General features: G+C 28.7%; 1 protein-coding gene across 1 annotated transcript in view; it reads right to left on the reverse strand.

The window, feature by feature from the left end:
* Window positions 1–20,870, reverse strand: part of LOC142319303 (BCAS3 microtubule associated cell migration factor-like) — a 76,989-nt gene that overhangs the window by 46,106 nt on the left and 10,013 nt on the right. The window contains exons 5-10 of the mRNA XM_075356418.1: window positions 18,618–18,799; window positions 15,488–15,728; window positions 13,280–13,479; window positions 8,229–8,396; window positions 4,773–5,119; window positions 4,031–4,248 (exon numbers count right to left, since the gene is read on the reverse strand). Of these exons, the coding sequence (XP_075212533.1) occupies window positions 4,031–4,248; window positions 4,773–5,119; window positions 8,229–8,396; window positions 13,280–13,479; window positions 15,488–15,728; window positions 18,618–18,799 (1,356 nt within the window). The remainder of the gene's footprint in view (window positions 1–4,030; window positions 4,249–4,772; window positions 5,120–8,228; window positions 8,397–13,279; window positions 13,480–15,487; window positions 15,729–18,617; window positions 18,800–20,870) is intronic.

The raw sequence follows: 20,870 nt of genomic DNA on the forward strand, positions 1-20,870 counted from the left end.
TTTTACACACAATATTAAAGTAAGTGATTTAAAATTCAAATTCACACTGCCTGTGAATTTGGTAATGTGAATTTGAATTTCTCTTCTTCCAGTATGACAGCAGTTCACTATAATGATGTGGATTTTTTACTAGAAGCTTTGGGACATACGCACTATTTGGATAAATTATATCTTTTTATAAATTCCTCAATGCATATTTGAAAGAAATCCTTTAGGTTGTAAGCAATATCCCATCAATCCCTTTAGCTCATGCAGCTCACATGAAGGAGTCATATGAAAATATGAAACTTGTACTAGGATGATTCAGTATGGAAAACATTTGTGGCATATTTGTAGAGACCTGAAAGTGATAACACTTTACTTGGTATACAAATTGGGTATACAAATTTTGTTGCTTCTTTTGCAAGTGGGGTAACAAAAATAAAAAGAATTATTATGTTAAAAAAGAGCAGCCAAAAAGTGAAATGTTGATTATGGGAAAGAAGAACATGGTGAGTCCAGTACTAGTAAAACCTGAAAAAGTTTTCTTTACGCCACTGCAGATAAGTTAGGTTTAAAAAAAAAGTTTGTTGAAGCAATGGATCATGATGGGACTGGATTTCACTTTATAAAAAACAGGTTTCCTAATATAAGTGATGCTAAGATAAAGGAGAGTATATTTGTTGGAATGTAAATAACAAAATTAATGAATGATACTGAATTTGAAGACAGTTTGAATGACTAAGGTTGCTGTATGGAAATTTTTTTTAAAAGTTGTACACAACCTCCTTGGAAATCATAAGGCATATAACTACAAAAAACTTACTTCTTAAAAACTAAAAATACTTGAATGTATGTCACTAAAAATCTACTTCTTAGATTCTCATTTGGATTTTTTCCCTATCAGTCTTGGAGCCGAGTGTCTAACATGAAAAACACCTTCACCTGAAAATATCCACCATGTTCTATGGTGGATAATTTGTTCCAGTAAAAATGGAACTGAAGAATGCTAGCTGACTACTGCTGGAATCTCAAGAGTGATGTATCTACAGCAAACTACACTATAAAATCCAAAAGAAGCAGATTTTAATTACGTAGAAATTACTTGTATAATATTGCTATACTAATGTCTCAATGCTTTTTTCTTACAACAAAAAATGGTTACATTTTTTTAAATTGGCTACAAAAAAATCAGCTATTAACATTCTTGTAAAAAAAAAATGTTATCCGGTGCTTTTATGATACATACCAAAAAACTTCATTATACCAGTGCATTTGGTGCATTTGAAAAGTTTCTATGCACTGGCATTATAGAAGTATAATGATAAAACTTTCTTAAACATAAATATACTTTGTATATTTATTTCTTTATTTTATAGAAATGGGCATTAAAATAACTGGAATAGTTCATAAAAGGTATTGAAAATTACATCTTCCAATATCAATACAACACTGCACACATTTCAATTTGTTTTCAAACATTTTAAACAGCTGATGTACTGAAATGTCTTGTACATATACTGTTATTGCGGTTTTTAGTTTTTCAGTCAGTGTGGTTTGTTGTAATACACTGATTGTTTTGCTGCCCCCACCCATAGAAAGTAATCTGGGGGAGTCAGATTGGGTGATCTTGCCAGAAACCCCTCGAATGATTCGTTCACTGAAGACATTTCATAAAAAGTCATTGGCCTGTTAGATGTGTGTGCTGTGGCACCATCTTGCTGAACCAACCGTGATTGATTTCTACTTCTGTTAACTGACTAATGAGGTTTGTTTAAACAGCATAATAATGATCACTATTAACTGTATTTTCAACAAAAAAAATTTTGGATCTATAAAGCACATTCTATTCGTACCAACCCTGACTCCAATTTTCACTTCATGAAAAGATTGTTTGTATAAATCATGGGGATTAGTTGTCAACCAAAATTGTGTATTTTGTGAATTAATATACTCTCCCAGATGAGACAATATTTCATCTGTAAAAAAACATAATGTCGAAGATACCTACAGAATTTTGGTCAATAGAACATTTAAACTATTGACAATAATTTAGTCTTTTGACAAGATCTGTAGGTTTCAGTTCTTGAACACAAATTACTTTGTAGGGGAAAAGTTTCAGTACTTTTCTTACAGTTTTATGTGCGGTATGAGTCCAATATCTTGCTGCTGTGCTAACTTATGCATTGACTTTGATTGACCTTCAGCCATAGCATCAAGCAGTTTCTGTTGATTCAGTTTGGGTAGTCTTCCACTTTGATCAGCATTTTCAACAGAGCATGTTGCCCAAAATTTTACTATACAAGTTCGAACTGTATTACAGTGAGTATTGAAAGAAATACACTCAAGAAAGACAGACAACAAGCACACTAGAAATCAACACTGTAATTCAAACAAAATTTCTTAAATACAAAAAAAAACATTTTTCAGCATTTTCTTAAAAAATAAAAATAAAATTATAGTTTTTTCAAAAAATAACTTATGATGACAAATTTGGGTGGCATCAAAATTGAAAAATAAAATACCAGATAAAAAATTACTATACTTTTGAAGTTTCAATAACTACTTGAAAATTTAAAAAACAAATATAATATTTTTTTATTAAAATGTTTTTTAATCTTTGTTAGAATTAAAATCTTGGTCTAAATCAGTAAAATCTCTGCATAGGATCTCCCTCAAACTAATAAAATTGAACTGAATCAATCATTTGGTGGCTAATAATTATGGATTGAAATACTAGTGTCAGTAAATAAGATGGGTAGCTGAAATGTAATGCACAGTTCCTCAAAACTTGCAAATGAGAACAGACAGTCAAATGAAACAAATATGTAATAAAAGTAACAAAAACCTAAAATTTATTTTTCTATATAATCACAATTACAGGAACACACTTCTCCCAACAATGAACCAATTTTGTCATCCCGACAATGAAGAAACCTGATCCATGACCTCTTTCCTTGACCCATGATCTCATTGCATCCTTCAGTTAATAATAATCCATGGTGAAATATGTACCCTTAATATTCCTCTTTAATTCCAAATAAAATGAAAATCACATGTCACCAAAACCAGTGAGTATAGAGGATGTGGAATAGGTTCAAATTTCAAATTCACAAAAGATTTGACAGTTGCATGAGATAATCGTGGACAAGCATTATCAAGTTGCAGAATTACTGGCTCCATGGATTATTAAATACAACATGCACATCTTTTAAAATGGTTTAGCACGCATTTTTGAAGCACCAAAAGAGAATATTTTCACCTCCTTTCGAAACTTCTCTTCAGTCACAGAAACTGGTCATAATTGCAAGGTTCATCCTCAATATTTGCTTTAGCAGCTTCTAATGCACAATTTTTTAGTGCCCACCTCATCTCAACAGTTTCATCACGTAAATGGCTTTTAGGCGATGAAAAATATCACTAGTGTTCACTATTTCCACTGTTCAAAGTTCAAGCACTACACATTTTTTCAGATAACTGACGTATTAAGTGTACTCGATTCAATATCAAAAGCAATTGGCAGAAAATGAGACGGCATGGGTTAATGTGCTTCGAAATTTTAATAGTAAGGGAATGAAAATACAAAATAATAGCACCCAACACTTTGTGCAGCATTTTGTTCTCCCATTATGTTCCAGTGTGCATTAAATTTCAGCTAAACCTCATAGTATGGTCTTAACTATAATTTTTTAAGTGAAAAACAAAAAAATTCTTTTTATTTGATAAAATATTATTTTTCTACTCAAGGATTCCTAGAACTTAAAATTCTACATGCATGTATCTTAGGTATAATAGAATAGAAAGAAAACTTTTACGTAGTCAAACTTATAAAACGTAGTCAGCTTCCTTATAAAAATTTTGTAATAACAAAAAACAAACTCTGCCAATATTTTAGCACTAATAACTGTGGTAGATTTAAAAAGCTAGTTATACTTGTAAAATAATAACATTTTTAATTTACAAACATTATACAAAATTACCATGATGAAGAGTTTTTAATTAATACAAAATCCTTAAAAATACGCACAACATATATACAAAATAATTCTACCTGAGATAACCAATGTTCATCTGAATTTTGTGAAGATTTATCAGACATATAATTGGAGTGCCTGGCATTTTCAGGTCGTGTAGCAAGTAATGGATTAGATGAGCTGACTGGTGGTTGTAAGGGGTTAAATAATGGTGGTCTCAAGAGTATCCATTCAGCTTTTGGATCAACCCAGAGTTCAATAGCTGTATCATCACATATACGATCTTTGGCAACACCTATAAACAAAAATACAGCATTAAAAGAGATAAAATAAATAATATTATGAAAATAATAAAGTAATAGTAAAAAATGAGCAAGTAATAAAACATTACAGTAATTTTTTCATGAATTAAATGAAACTTGCATAACTGTTTAACTGAACGTAATAAAAGAAATGTTTTACCTAATCATATATAAAAGTAGTCTATAAAAAAAGCATGAAAAAAGGGACTTCCTGAATTTTTTTTTATGAAATAAAATTGCAATTTCTATGTAGAAACTATTTCAAACCGAGGATCATGCAGAAAAATGAGGTAGAGGAATAAGGAACATCAGAAAGAGAAGAAGCTATAAGGAGGTAAATGACACTTAGGAGGAAGAAAAATTGAGTGTTTTCAGCTGCTACCTGATGAAAGGCAGAGAAAAATAAAACAATTCTGCTACATAATGGTAAATCACAGAATCACAGATTATAAAGTATGGTAATGAAAAAATTTACTTAAAAAAATTAAATAAATAAACATAATGTTAGTACACATACCAGAAATATGCCGAGGATCCAGGTCATACTGAATAAGACGGCCATGGCAAGCCATCACATATAAACTATCAAGAGCACGTCGACTGTTTTTAGTAGGTGGCACAGAGGATGGAGGTAGTCCAGGTAAGCAAGATCGAGGTGGTGCAAAGCAAACAGTTAATCGCACCATTGCATCCTCAGATGAAGGTGTAGCAACCTGGTGACGTAACTGAGCAAGTGCTTGCACAGTAATTGCATGTGAAGTCGGTAATGTGCGTGGCGGCAACGGTGGTGTTAGGGGTGGACCATCATGAGCTACTGGACTGTTACGTCCTCCCTCATCAGATAACCCTGCACTCCTATGAAACCTGAAATATATGAAAAGTAGAATTAAATACTACACTACCAGATAAATTAAAAATTTAAATATTAAACTCAATAAAATGTGTCAATAAAATGTGCAGATGGTTACCACTAAAATTTCCAAGAGGATAAAATAATTAAGACCCAGCTGAACATAAAATTTAATGCCAAATTGATCCTTAATACCACCTTCAGTCTCCATTCTGATATCAAGTTGTTGAGTTCTAATTAACAATACATCTTCGCCTGATTATTGTCACACAAGTACATAATTAAATATAATAAAAATGTAATTTTATAAAATATGATTTTAACTGTTGAGAAAGATGACATCAGAACTGACACAGCTGTTCTCAAAACAATAAACATCCCAAACCAGGCTTATTTAATGGAAGTAATGAATAAATTGGCTTCCCATTGTCTTCACTGAATCAAACATACTGCTGCATATTGGCACACCAAGACCAAAAAAACGTAGGAAGATCATCAACCTCGCAACAAATATCTACGCTCTATTCACTAATAGTATTCACAGTATAATATCACTACTCTCAGAAAGAGCAACAGTGACCAGTACATCTTTTCTATCTCAGGCACTTTACATGCATTTCAATCATGAAAGTATCAGGGCAGATAATGAAAATCAAAATTTAAAAGTTCACATTAAGAATTATGATAAAAAATTTGGAAAAATATCCTTTTATTATTAATTCATTTACAGCCACAATGGCAACAATGCACAACAAAAAATATTCCTGAAATTTCGTAACATACTTATTTAAACTCAGAAAATGTGAAAACATCACTTTACATAAGAACTGCATCAATCTCTTTCAAACAATAAATTAAATTCAAAATATTGGGATTTTTGTTACTAGTTTAAAATGTACACTATGAAAAATATTAGTTCTAAACATCATAAAAAAAAAGAGGGAGAAAATAAATTTAATCTTAGTACCATTAACATGATGAGTAAATATTTCAGGTCATTGTGATCTAATGATTCTCATATGCCTAACATGAAAACTACACAATATCCAAACTGTAAATAAAAGTTTCAGCATACTTAAAAGTTTAAGGAAGAGATAAAATAATTTATTAGAATATTTTCATTAAAAGACAATAATTAAGGAGATAAACTTATAATAAATTTTATTGTTATAATTGCAACTTGTAGAAATATTTATTTTTAAATATTTTTCAATAAAATATATATTAAGAAACAATCACAGAAACTAATAGTTATTTTAGAAATGCTGTTATGTTGGCAAAGAGTATAACAGCCTTTCTTTTCAAAGGCAGTAAATGGGTTAACTAGGAAAAGTAAAAGAACAAAAATTAATATTTTTTAAAAATCAAGAATATTATTTTATAAAATAATTTTCATAAAATTTATATTTTATAAATTTTCATAAAATTTATATCTTAGATGTTTGCTATCAAGATTTCTCTTTTTTACTGCAATAATCCTCTAGGCAAATCACATCTACATTTTAGAGTAATCTCTAGTACTTAATTTCTCATTGCAAGCCACCTCATAAATTCTTTAGTGAGTAACTGTTGCTTTTTTTCTTTTGAAATATCTGTGTTTTAACCTGTATAATTTCTTAGTTCTTTCATTACTATCATTATTCTCAATTTATTATTACCATACAATCAATCTTGGCAGTCAAATATACTTGCTGTTCCTTAAAATTAAAGTACAAAAAAAATTCTTGCAAGGACTTTCATTACCACTAACACATTTCAAGAGCAGGTGATAAAAGTAACATACTGCTCTTGACAACAAAATAAATTGCATACAAAATAATCATGACTATTACTGTATCAATAAATAAATATTTTTTTTTTTATTCTGATCAGTATATAATAACATACTATATAAATTATGTCATAATAAGATAAAAATATAAAACAAGGAGAATAAAAATAATTATCAAAAAAAATTTAGAAAAAATAATTGTCATTAAAATTCATATTAATTATTTTTTCCATATTATTTATTTAAATAAAAAAAAAAACATCAAATAATGTTCAAAGTAATACATTAGATATAAAAAAAACTACTATAAAATAATTCACATCTAATTAATAATTCTAAAAATAATTCAAATCTGATTGTTTTTCAGATTTGAAAGTACTTCAGAGCAAAACAGTACAGTTTAATTTTGTTACTGATTAAATCCACTTCATCATCCCACGACAACTTGTCATCCAGAAAAATATCTAAAAAAAAAAATGGACAACAGAAATACTGTCATAATTATTAATGGGAATTCTATTCACACAATTATAAATGTTACATCTACCTGACTAGTACAAGGCAATGGTTTCATCCATATTTAAAGTTAGATGGTTACAATCCACTCATTGAATAATTTTTTGAGTTGCTATCATAAAATTCTCAATTCCTTTTAAATAATTATCCTTAGATGCAGTTACATTTGTGTCATCTGTGAAAAGGGATTACAATGTGAATGGCTCAAGATTTTGAAGCAGGTTATTAATAAAAAACAAAAAAAAAGCAAGGGATCGAGAATACTACCCCGATGCACAACACTTTCTACATCACGACGCGAGAATCTAAATTTACATGTGTTTTCTTATCAACAGATGAACTATATGTTTACATCTTAATAATACTGCTAATCTGAATCTAACATTTAAGTAGTCTTATCTTCCCAAACAAAAATAGAGTATTTTCAAAAACATTATTGCACCTTATGATGCTACTACAATATACTGATTCCTTAATATAATTTTAATAAACAGTAATTAGTGGTAATTAGCTCACCGCTTTTAAATACCAATAAATTTTACAGGCATTGTAAGTACAATTTAAAACTAATTTTTTAACACTTAACATAAAGCACATCACACAATAAATACTCCCAATTGCAAGATTTCAACATCAAGTTGAACAGTATTTTTGGTAGTTTATATTCTCACTGACCCAATAAAGTCATCACAAAAGATTACTGTACGTTTATTTATTAATGCGATGATAAAGCTTTTACTGAAATTTTAATAATTCTATGTTTAATTTTTGGAGGGACAGTATATATTTAAAAAGTCCTCATAAAAAACTCCAGAAAAAAATGAAATGCTACTTACCTAGAAAGTCTATTGACAACATGAGGTGTTGTGTGAGTTCTAACCCCAATTGGCCCGCCATAAGGTGTAACTGGGAAGACATGAGTGGTCCCTCGTAAAGAGCTAACAGCTACCCATCGAGAATCATTAGAAAAAGCAATGTCTTGTACCCTGGCAGATGTATCACCCCTGTAATATGATAAAAGATTTTAAAAGTTATAACAATGAATGTTGCATAAAATTATCAATGGTTAACAATTTAAATAAGTTTATAAAATTCCCATCATAAACTCCCCAAATAAGTTTAGATTAATAATATGCTATACACTTAACTTACATGTACTGCTTTAAACAACTAAAAGTTCTTGAAAAGGCTCAAAATCATACCCAAATTTAATTTTTAAGTCATTTTTTAGTAGTCTTGTAGTAAAAACGCACCACTGCTAGAAATCAGTCTAAGAACCTTTGTTAAATAACAATCAAATCAGTTTAATGGTAATCTTTCAACCAAACCCCATCAAGTCAGTCTATGGTATTAATAAAAGCTTCTGTTAAGATTAATACACTTCATAATAGTAATGCAAAATATCACAATTGAATGAATGAAAAAACAAAGCACAAATTAGAAGTGAAGAAAAAGTGAATTAGAGTTAGTGAAGAAGACTCAACAATCACAACAAAATAAAGGCAGAGTTGAACAGAATAATGATGAATTTGATAAAACAGAATTCAAGCCTACCAAAATCAGGGAGCCAATTTATCATGTCTTTATTTATCCATGTAAGTCAAGAATCTAATGTATCAAATCTCTGAATAAATAGTGTAGATTTATTAGTATTTAACTAATCCTAACATGAACTGAATTCAAGATGCTTGAAAAATAATAATAAATTTCATGAATATACATTATTAAATAACAAACTTTATGAATATAAAATAGTAAATATGAATAATATACATTTATATTATTTAAAATTTAATTTAAGTTTGGAGGTTTACTTAAGAAGCAGGTAGAACAACAAAAATAGTTCTTGTTGGGTTTGTTAGAAACAATGAACTGAGCAGAGAAAGATTTACCAGATGATGACTTATTTGATTATGACTGAGGTAGACAGAGAATATTTCCCTAAAAATAGTTAGTTAGATGCAATAATAATTCATAATTATACAATTATTTGTAAAAAAAAAGAAAAGTGTTTTTAAATAATTTTTTACTGAAATTTCAGAAACTAATGTAAATTTAAATACTGGTTTCACTAAAAATACTATTTATATTTGAAAAATTTTTTCTAATGATTACTTCAACATTACTTTTATAATTTGACATTGTTTCTAATTTCTTCAACGAAAAGATGAAATTAAAATGATTATTCGGTTTTCTTAGTTTCCCATAAATCTGAATTTTTTACTGAATAGAACAAAAAAGTAACACTTACAGTTATACAAAAAATAATAAACTGGCAAAAAATCCACGGTCTTATACACGTAAATAATGTAAAAAATACTGGTATTAAAAGGGTTAAAATTTGGAATAACCTACAGTATCAGATAATTAATGCAGCTGACTTATCTCACTTTTAACTATAATACACAAAAGGATTCATCATTATTAAGAAGTCACAAATTTCAGAAATTTGAAATAGCAATAAAACAAAATCATTGGATTATTTAAAACAAAGGTAAAATAAAATCTGTATAAGTAAAACTGATCCTCATTAAAAAGTATATTACTTCTAATAAAAATCCTCAAGAATAATAATAAGCTGTCTGATGCAAAATCTGGTCTTAAAAAATTGTGTTAGGTATTAATTTCAAGATTTATTTCCTAACTTTGTCGAAAATTTGTTTATAATAAAAGGATAGGACCTCAAATTAAAAAATGCAAATAAAAAAAAACAGAAAAGATAGTTAACAATTCTCCCAACTCGTTAAAATTTCCCATTAATTAGATTATTAGTGTCTGGTGTGAATAAAAGTATCTGGTATGAATTAAATAAAACAAGAGCTTTTCATCAAACAGAAAATACTAATAGGTAGAAATCTCAATAAAACCAACAAACTTTCTCATCAAGTAAGAAATTATATTTAGGTAAACTTTGAATTAAGAGAAATAGAACAAAATTTCTCTGAATTAATTTAAATACATAGACATAATAGAGAAATTGCAAAAAATATTATAATTGAATATTCAATAAAATGTACAAAAAGTTAAGCATAGCCTAGTATCAAATTAAATGTTACAGTACTTCATTACTAAACTAATGACAGTATGTCAAAATATTTAGAATTATAATAAAAAAAACCAAAAGAGACTTGCAAACAATACAGAAAGAAATGTACACACAAACAAAACAGTAGATAAACAATTTCACACAAACCTTTTTTTTTAATTACCATTAAATAACACTAAAATACGTATTTCAGTTTTCTCATCATAAAAATACAAGAATAGAGATCCAGGTTTAAAAAAATAACAATCCTTTTGTATAAGATATTTTTAAAAACTAACCTTCATTTATGTAATTACATTTGTAGATTACAAAAAGTCATATGATTGTGTAGATAGGGATAATTCAGATTTTCTCAGAAATGGGCAGATGATAAAAATAAGAAATTAATTGAACAAACATTTCTAATAGCTTTATTAAAACTACTCTGATTAATTAATTTATTTTCTGTCTAGTTAGTTAAATTTATAGAGGAATTGTCAGAACCATTTAAAATCAAAACGACTTAAGGCAAGGAGACAGATTTCTCAGATCCTCTTAAATGTGTTCAAGATAAAGTTATAAAAAAATGGAGGAAAGTACTGAAGCTAAATTAGGTGGAAACACCAAGACCTGATTACAAAAAGGATAAGCTATAAACAGATTGTTTTTGACTTTGCAGATGATATTTTGACAGGCAGTAATTTCAAACAATTTTGAAGAAGCAAAAATTAAAACAGAGACATTAACAGAAATTGCAAAAAAAAACAGGATTACAAATTTCTAATGAAAAAAATTGAATGTGTAAGAAATATTAAAAATAAATCTAAATCTCTAAATTATCAAAAAATTTAGACAAAATTAATTCTTCTTTTTTTTTTAATTTAGCAAACCATTAAAAGAATGCTTACATGCTGCAGAAACAATGATGACGGTCAAAAGAAGAATCAAGACTCGTCATAATTTTAAAAAAAGTTAAAAATTAAATCAAACTATTCTAAGATTAAATGAAGTACTGAACTTGGTATTAAATTGCTCAGATCCCAAAAAAACTATTTAATTTTGAAACACCTAGCCACATAATAGAAGACTCACTACCTCCGAATGAAAATGAAATCAAAGAAATAATATAACAATTAAAAAATAAAAAAGCTTCAGGAAAAGATAACATCATAACAGCAGAAATCTTTTTAAAAAAACTCCAAATAAATAAGATTAAAATTGTTTGTAAAGAAATTTGGCTAATAGACCACATCCCGGAGGAATGGAAGATGCAATAACACACTCACTTCACAAAAAAGGAAGTAAAACAAACTAAACAACTACATAGGAATATCACTTTTACCAGTTCCTTACAAAATTTTAAGTAAAGCACTACAAAACAGAATATTCTACAATGTTTAGAACTATTTGGAAAATATCAGGGTGGTTTTCAACCAGGAAGATCCTGCACTGAACAAATTCTAAATTTAAAAACACTCATAAATTATATTAATAAAAATGGTAAAAAATATTTTGTAGATTTTAAAAAAGCCTACGAATCCATACCCCGTGAATCATTATTTTAAGTATTAGAAGAAGCAGAAGTAGATAGGAAAAGTATAGCATTAATTAAACACTAATAAACACCAAATCTAAAATTAAATTACATGGAGAATTCTCAGAGGCATTTAAGATAAAAACAGGCATAAGACACTGTAAAGAAATATCCCCAATTCTATTCAACACTGCCTTAGAAAAAATAATTAGAGAATGGAATAAGGAGTTGGTTAAACAATGAATCTCAGAATTTACATATTTAGGAATGTGGAAAAAATAGGCATTAACCATTTAGCCTTTACTGATGACATAGTTATCCTGACTAGAGATATAGAGGAAGCAAAATTAAAAGTACAACTATTGGTAGAAAACAGCAAAAAATAGGTTTAGAAATATCCTATGAAAAAACAGAATTTATAACCAATGATAAGAACTGTGTACAAGAAATAATCTTTGAAAAGAGACAAAAAATACACAAAGTAGACAAATTTAAGTATCTTGGGAAGATAATAAACACCAACTGTACTCGAAAAAGAAACTAAAAGTAGGATTTGTAATATGGAGTCAGCTTATAGACTGACAGTGAATGTTTACAATACAAAATTCTTAAACTATAAAGCTAAACTACGACACACTACAAAACATTAATTTGCCCAGAAGCCTTTATGCTAGTATTTAGCAAAGTTTAATTAAGAAATCTTTTAAAAGAAAAACAAAATCTTAAAGAAGATTTTCAGACCCAAAAGAACAGAGGAAGGTATAGGTTGAAATCTAACAAAGATGTTTACCAAGAAATAAAAGATTTAGAAACAGATATGCAGAAAAGAAGAATGAGGTTTCTGGCCATATTTATAGAATGAGTGACATCAAACTTATAAAGCAATTATTACATTTTTTCAAAGATAGAAAAATAAAAATAGGGTGGAACTCAGAAGTAAACAAAGACCTAGAAAAACTAAATAAAGATTGGAAAAAGATAATAACAGATAGAATAGAGTTTCAAAAAACAATTGAGAATTTCAAACTAGATTTAAAGGAAAAATCAAATAACTCCAGAAAATTTACAGAAAAGCAAAAACAAGCACTCTTTAAAAAAATGAAAAAACTGAAAACAACGGAAAAAAGAGAAAAAGAAACAAGATGTAAAAATATCTCATTGAAAGAAGAAGAAATGGAGATTCATCATAATATAAGGTGAAGATAAACAAATTATCTACAGAAGAAAAAATATGAACATTAAACACTGTACTAATAACCAAATAACTAAAACAGTACAAATAGCTATACAAATAACCAAAAATGTATACAAGAGATAATTTTATTTACCTGTGTAATGTATATAAATGATGAACTTCACAAAGACTAGGTCCTCCAGGATGTGGATGTATACGGAACAAATGAAATCGGTAACCACATTTATCCACTGTTAATAACAATAGCCCAGATGGATCAAAAGATAGTGCCACAATAGGTTCACAATGAGCAACAAAGTGAGCTATCACCTGCTCACCTAATGAACCATTAGTCTGAAAAGAAAAAATTAACATTATTGTACCAGGTGAGTAATTTAAAACCGAACTGTTATAAACTCAATACAGTTATGACACTTTATGAATGAAAAAATGAAAATATAAATTACATTCTGTATTTACATTAGCAGATGTTTACATATTTACCATATTTTTACAAAAGATGTTCAAATCATTTTAATTTCTTTGATGAGACGAAGATATTGGTTTAAAAAATCATTGCTAAGGTAATTGTAACTAAAATGGCAGTCCCTTTTCTACCCAAGTACCTTCAAACTTCATTACACAATAATTTTAAACACAATCTTTCTTTAGATGATTAATATGCTATAAACATGATGCCTGCTGCACCATGAAAAATGCCAAGTCTGGCTACTACTATTTGAAATTGGGATCTTCCAGATGAAAGGATCCTTCATCACAGATGTTGGGAAAATAAAATGCCATTTTCAACAACTATTGTAAAGTTAATCAATATTACATATTGCTTGATCTACTAGTACGTAACAGGTATATAGCTATTTTTCTAATGCACTGTACTTTAAAAGTGGAATTTCATCCTTAACTGAATGTAATTTCAATTATTAAGTTTTTACATTTTTTACACATCTCTTGGGACATTTAAAGAATTAAACAATTTTTTTTAATATATAAGACAAGCCAAACACAAAGGAGCAAGTGACATTAAATGAACTGACAAAATCTTAACACAAATTCTACAATTAATTTGAACACAACTAGACAGAAAATCTTTGCATTTTATTATTTATTACAGCTAAATTTTCTATAATGCTAAATACAGAATAAATATAATTTAAAAAAATGGTTGAAGGATATTTTTTTTCAATAAATAATTTTTTTAATTAAAAAAGAAAAACAAGGGTTTTTATACATATTTTTTAATTAATTTTTTTAAACCATCAAATTTTTTTTCTAGATGACTAAAAGAAAAGTAAAATGTCACATCATATGTCAAAATCCAGCAAGAGATTCAACCTGTAAGAGGCACTGAGTAGAATCAGAAAATGGTAAACGTGCTGGAATTTACTTGTTAATCCCTCCACTAATGCTCAACCAACTTTCATTATTTCACTTTTCTTATTTATCATTGACATCCCTCATATAACCTACTTTTATAATTATTCAAATTTTAACAGTGGTTTTTGGCCTCAACATTTCTGTTGAACTTTATCATCATTTTATCTACTCCCATTTTCTTTATGATCGTTTAGAATTTGAGCTAACCAACTTAACATTGATCTTCCTAACAATCTAGTTCCTCATGCTCACCCTTCAATATTTTCTTTATCACAAATCTTTTCCATCTAATCCAATCAATTTTAATTGCTACTGTTACATCTGGGTCATCATCATAGGCTTGAATATCCTTGTGCAGAACAATGCATTACAATACATTGCAATATCTACTTATACACTGCAATGTAGACATAATCCAACCTCACTCTTGTTATATAGACCAAATAAAAACTGTTGTAACCTGATATTCAAAAAGTTTTTGATAAAAGAATGCTACCATACTCTAGATTTTCAAAACACATGATTTATTAACTTAAGAATTTCACAAAACTGGGTATCATAGTCTAACCAATCAGAAAATAACTGAATGTCCAGATGCCAGAGCAATTACAATCTATCTACCATATTTATTTACCATATTTAACTACAGTATATAAAAATCATTTTGGCAAACATCTCATGTAATGTAAGTTGAATTAAAAAAATTCTTAATTCAATTAACAAAATTTTAGATATCCATTAAATCAGTAAAATTTAAGAATTACAAAGAGTTTGGATCACATTCTCTGGGAAAAAAATATTTGAATATCCTACCAAATAAAAGAAAAGAAATACTTAGTTAAAACTAAGTACTGCATAAATTATTATAAAAATTTGTTAATAATTGTTTATCACAAATAGAAACAATTTAGGCTAATTTATTACAACTATAGTTCTAATTTTTTTAATAATACATGAGGAAACTTACCTCAATGTCAAGAATGGTAACAACACCTGGTGTACAAATTTCTCCCCCGTTCATCATATTTGTTGGTATGCCAGTGCCAGTTAAACTTGATGCTACGCTTCCACTGAGACCACGTAAACCTTTACCTAATGACTTAGCTGCATGTAATACAGTTGCTGTATACGATTGTGTACCTTCACCTTCACAACCACCTTGAGACCTCCACCAAGAAACTAATCTTCTATCAGCATATGCTAACCACCTTCAGACAAAAAAAAGGTTGTAACTGATAAAAATATCTAATATGGTACTTTTTTGTTTTTATAATTAAAAATATATTCTACATCAATTTTATAATTTAAAAGATATCATTACTAATAAAATAAATAAGCAATAATATGTAATTAACTGTGAATAGACCTACGCAAAAAGGTTTTAATTTTTCTTAATTAGAGTACAGAACCTAGCTGCAGAAGAAAGGTCATATTCCCGGTTATAAACAGGTGAAATAGTATGTATCATTATAGTTAATTTTGAATAAATAACAATCCCAATAAGCAATCATGGGCAGGCAGCACTAGTATCTACGATATGTTAATATTGATAAGTTATGATACACAGTACTCTATAAAAAAATAAATTAAAAAAAAGCAGGAGGTACAGTGCGATGATAGGATGAAAATACCCGGGTCTGGATAAGAGAATAAAGTTTTTCTGGGTCATTTTGATTTATTTTTCAACATAACATAGTCACCATTAAGGTCCAACTACTTAGCCCAGCATTCCATAAGAGCAGTTATGCCAGTTTGGTACACTAGCTTCTTAAAATAACCATCTACAGCAGCAATAACTTCATTATTGGTCACAAATTTCTTTCCTCCAAAGTTTCTATCTAACTCACCTGTCACTGAGAGCCAATCAGATGAATATAGAGGGTGTTGGAGCAATTTGAACCGTAATTTGTTGATTTTTGCCACTGCAATGACTGAAGTGTGAGCAGGAGCATTGTCTTGATGGAAAAGTACTTTTTTTCTTTGCCGAATGCAGTCTTTTCCTTAATTTCATCAATAAGATTCTGCAATAGGGTTCCATAATATTCACTATTTATTGTTTCACCCTATTTAAGATAATCAATGAAAATTATTCCCTGTCATCCCAAAAGGCAGTTGCCATAACTTTGTTAAAAGTCATTTTCGCTTTTTTTTTTGAACAGGTTGATCTTTTTCAACCTGTTCCAAAGTTTTGACTTTTCTGTCTTGGGAGTCTAATGATGAACCGACGTCTCATCAACAAACACAAATAACCATAAAAATTTCTTTGGATTGTGCTGAAAGAGCTTGAGACAACTGCTTGAAATGTTTTTTTCGGCACTGTATTTGGTCAGGTGTGAGCAAACATAGCACCCATCTAATGAACAGCTTGTTCATGCCCAAAAGTTCTTGCAAATATTGTGCACATGTTCTGTTGATATCCCTATAGACTTTGCTAACTCATTCATTGTCACTTGTTGATCTCCCAAAACGATTTTATGCACTTTTTCTGTAATTCAATCCAATAGCCAGATCTCATCAAGCAATACAATCGCTATATGGGTGAGGTTGATTCACTGGACAATAGTGTCAGCAACTATCAAATAAAAATTTAAGGAAAATATGGTGGTGGCCTTTGTTTTCAAACTTTCTTGATAAAGCTTTAGTAAATTTGTGGAAGCTTCATCAATATGTCGACAAAGAACAAGTTGAGCAACTCAAATTTCAATGACTTGTGGTGATCATATTATTACCATCAAAGGCAAATAACACTGAAGAAACTGCGATTCCACAACTGCAGACACTTTAACAAATAATGTGTTTTCAACTGCAACAACTCAGAAACACTCAGTTGAAAAGCATCTTCCTGAAAATAATGTAATTAATATAAGAATACGCTGCCGACAATGTAAAAGTACAACAGTATTTTCAGTAAGTATTTACAACAGTAAGTATAAAGTTGTACTTACAACAGTATACAAAACAGTACTTACAACAGTATTACAACAGTAAGTATAAGTTGTATTTTACAACAGTAAGTATAAAGTTGGACTTCAGCCAAAATGTTCTGATTATCAATAAACTTGATCTATTCACTGTATACTGAAATAAAATGTAATAAACATTTCATTTATATTGTATCCTAATTTCTGTTATGTTTAGATTTTATTTAGACTCATAAAAATATATTAAGCTAAATCAGTTTATGTTAATTTAGACACCCTTTCCTACTGAAGTTGTGTTTTTGCAACAATTTATAAATCTATAAATAAACATATCTGAGGGTTAAAAATCATATGTATGATTCAGAAGCATCCATAAACCGAAGAAATTGATAAGAAATAATTTTACGACCAGTGCATCAGAATGCAGAAAAATATGGGTTAACTGTTATATTTGATGGAGAAAGTCTCCCAATGTCATATCAAGCTCTTCTTTAATTTCCTTTGCACTTGTCTTTCACAAAAAAAGGATTTAATCACTGCACGAATTTCCAGTTTTTCCACTTTCCAAAAAAAATGCCCTGATTCTCCACTTTGACAGACTGTAAATACTACGCTAAGTGATGCAGAGACTTGAAACTCTCATAATAAACGAATGAAGAATGGAATCGTCCATCACCATTGAGAAGTTAAGCATACTAACAGCATCTCTGGTGAAGCCTGGAATTTTTCACCCCACCATTATAAACCTAAAAAATGTCACAGGTGAATATTGGCCACCTGTAAATAAATTTCAAGATAATACTCTGAAATGATCCAGGTACAACAAAAGCACTGAGCTATAAAAAAACAAATTATCTAGTTTTAAACGATCCTTATCATTCAAAACCAGTCCCTATTCTTTCATTACACTTAAAAGTTTAATTTTAAATTGGAAAAATCAGACAAAAAAAAATTGAACAGTTGTAAGGCTGTTTTTTGTAATTAATACTCCAGACTTACTTTCCAGGGGTGAAATATAAAAGTGTTAGGAAATAAAGATATATTGTAATTGTTAGAAAATAAAATTATATACATGTTACTCAAATGTACTTCAGAAACATAATAAAAATAAAAATAATTATTAGTATTAGTATTCTAGTCATAACTAGAATACCAAAAATTATTTTTTAGACTAACCTTGAACCCAATGAGACAGGATTTGGATTAATTCCTGGTGACGGGAAACAAGTAGTAACTGTCATTCTATCTTCTAGAGTCAAAGCATCAAAAACTGCTATTTTTTCCGGAAATGTAGTGACAATCGACCTGCGATTAGCCAAAACATCATTGATCGGATTCTTGAACTTTATACTCTTCACCTGAAATATAAAGTTGGCTTAAATGAAATCATAACTTCATTACAATATAAAAGAAATATTTACTAAATGGCAATGTTGTAAGTAGAATTGACAAGTACCTTTTTGTGGTGTTTTTGTAAAAAAGTCAATCACCTGGTGTATAACATGTAACAACAAATATATATATATATATATATATATATATAAATTTCCATATATTATAACTGATAAGAGAATTTTTTTTTTTACCAACGAGATTCACCACAAAAGCTTACAAAAGACGTTTGTACATGGGAATGTGAATAATGGAAATTTGCAGAAAAAGAAAAATGAAATGCCCAACTGGGATTAAAGCCCAGGAACTCCAAATGAAAGGCTGAGACACTAACATTCCTCCACACAGATTGATGTTTTGAAATTAGCATTTCTTCTTCAGCATTTTTATATTTTCACAAACAAATCAGACACTGTGTAGTTTATGGTTTACATACCTGAATGAAAAATTAGGTCAAATATTAACAATAAATTCATTATAAATAGATTACTCCTTATTGTTATTTAGATTTTTGTAAAAGCAACTAACTTTTACTAGGATTTGAACTTCAGAACCTTCAACTTCAAAAATCAGCTGTTAAACAACTGATTTGTAATGAGTTAGCCAATAGACCAGCCCAGTGGGCTTAAATTTAAAATTTAGGATTTTAATATTTATAAGATTATCAAAAGCACAATAATAAAATTAGTTCTAAAAACAAAACATATACTTCAAGTTCACTAAGTACTTTCCATTTCTTAAAATTCTTAAACAATTTTATAAACCAATCAATAGGCAAATATATATTTTTTGCCCACAGATAACTTTTGTCCAGTAACAATCGTGCTGACATACAAGAAGTTAAGTTGTATGGAAAAAATCATCTCACTGTTAAACCACAATAATTTTTCATTTAGTTTTTGATAAATTATAATCACATTATATCACAAAATGGCAAACCTCTTAATAATACAAACAGTTTTACATAAGTGCCTATAATAATTGCTGACCTGTAACAGAGCACAATACATACAGTTTGTACAAAATCACAGATTAATGTGATTTATGTTTGGAGCATAAAGACAAAAAATTTTAAATAAAAATTGTTTATTCTATTTATTATGATCTCAGACATGCTGCACATGAACTTTAATGAGGAAGGTAAGATGGACATTATGATGAGTGAAAAAATGGCAGATTCTTGCCAGGAATTAAATTTTACTTCTTTTATCATAGAAATTGATTGTAATAGTAGGTTAGCTTATATGATGAATCTAATTTAACATAATTAGCCTTAAAAGACAAAATGAAGATATATATAAAATGCAGGTTAATATAAAATTAGCACATTAAAAATATTCATAGTGCCAAATATATATACACACACACACAACACACACACATTTATATATATATATATATATTTTTTTTTTAAATAAAGAGCAAGTTTTAAAAAACATATCTCTCTATAAATGCAAATGCAGAAACAATGCTAATAATACTAGTTGACAGTGTATTAATGCATGAACTAATATCACTTTTTTTATTCATTTTACTTGTAATTTAAATATCAACCATTAAAAAAGCCTCAGCATGACAACTTTTATGCAACTATATCATTAATTGGTACCCCCTAACACAATTTATTTTTTTCACTATGTTGCCAACTGTATATCTTATTGGTGGGAGTACTGGAATATTGCCTTTGTTTAACTTAATTCCCAGTAGAAAGACAGCCTTTTCAAACAGTCGTGTATATTTTTAAATGCAGTTTACTTTCAAAAAGCCAGGTTTTCACTACACATTTTATAAAAATTCAACAATTAAGTTTTACGTCTGGGGATGTTTTGTATAAAAATAACAAAGTAGACCTAGAACAAATGAAGTAAAAAAAAGTAAGTAAAAACTCATGGCTTACCAACCCATGAGTTGTCAAATGTTACAAAAAATAAATTATATACTATATTCAGATACAATTTCTTTCTGGGAAATTTTGGATTAGTTAACAATGAATGAGGAGATTCCACCAGGACATTAGGGCAATGAAGATCGGAAATC

This window comes from Lycorma delicatula, chromosome 2, assembly GCF_047948215.1.
Source record: "Lycorma delicatula isolate Av1 chromosome 2, ASM4794821v1, whole genome shotgun sequence".
NCBI classification, from domain to species: Eukaryota; Metazoa; Arthropoda; class Insecta; order Hemiptera; family Fulgoridae; genus Lycorma; species Lycorma delicatula.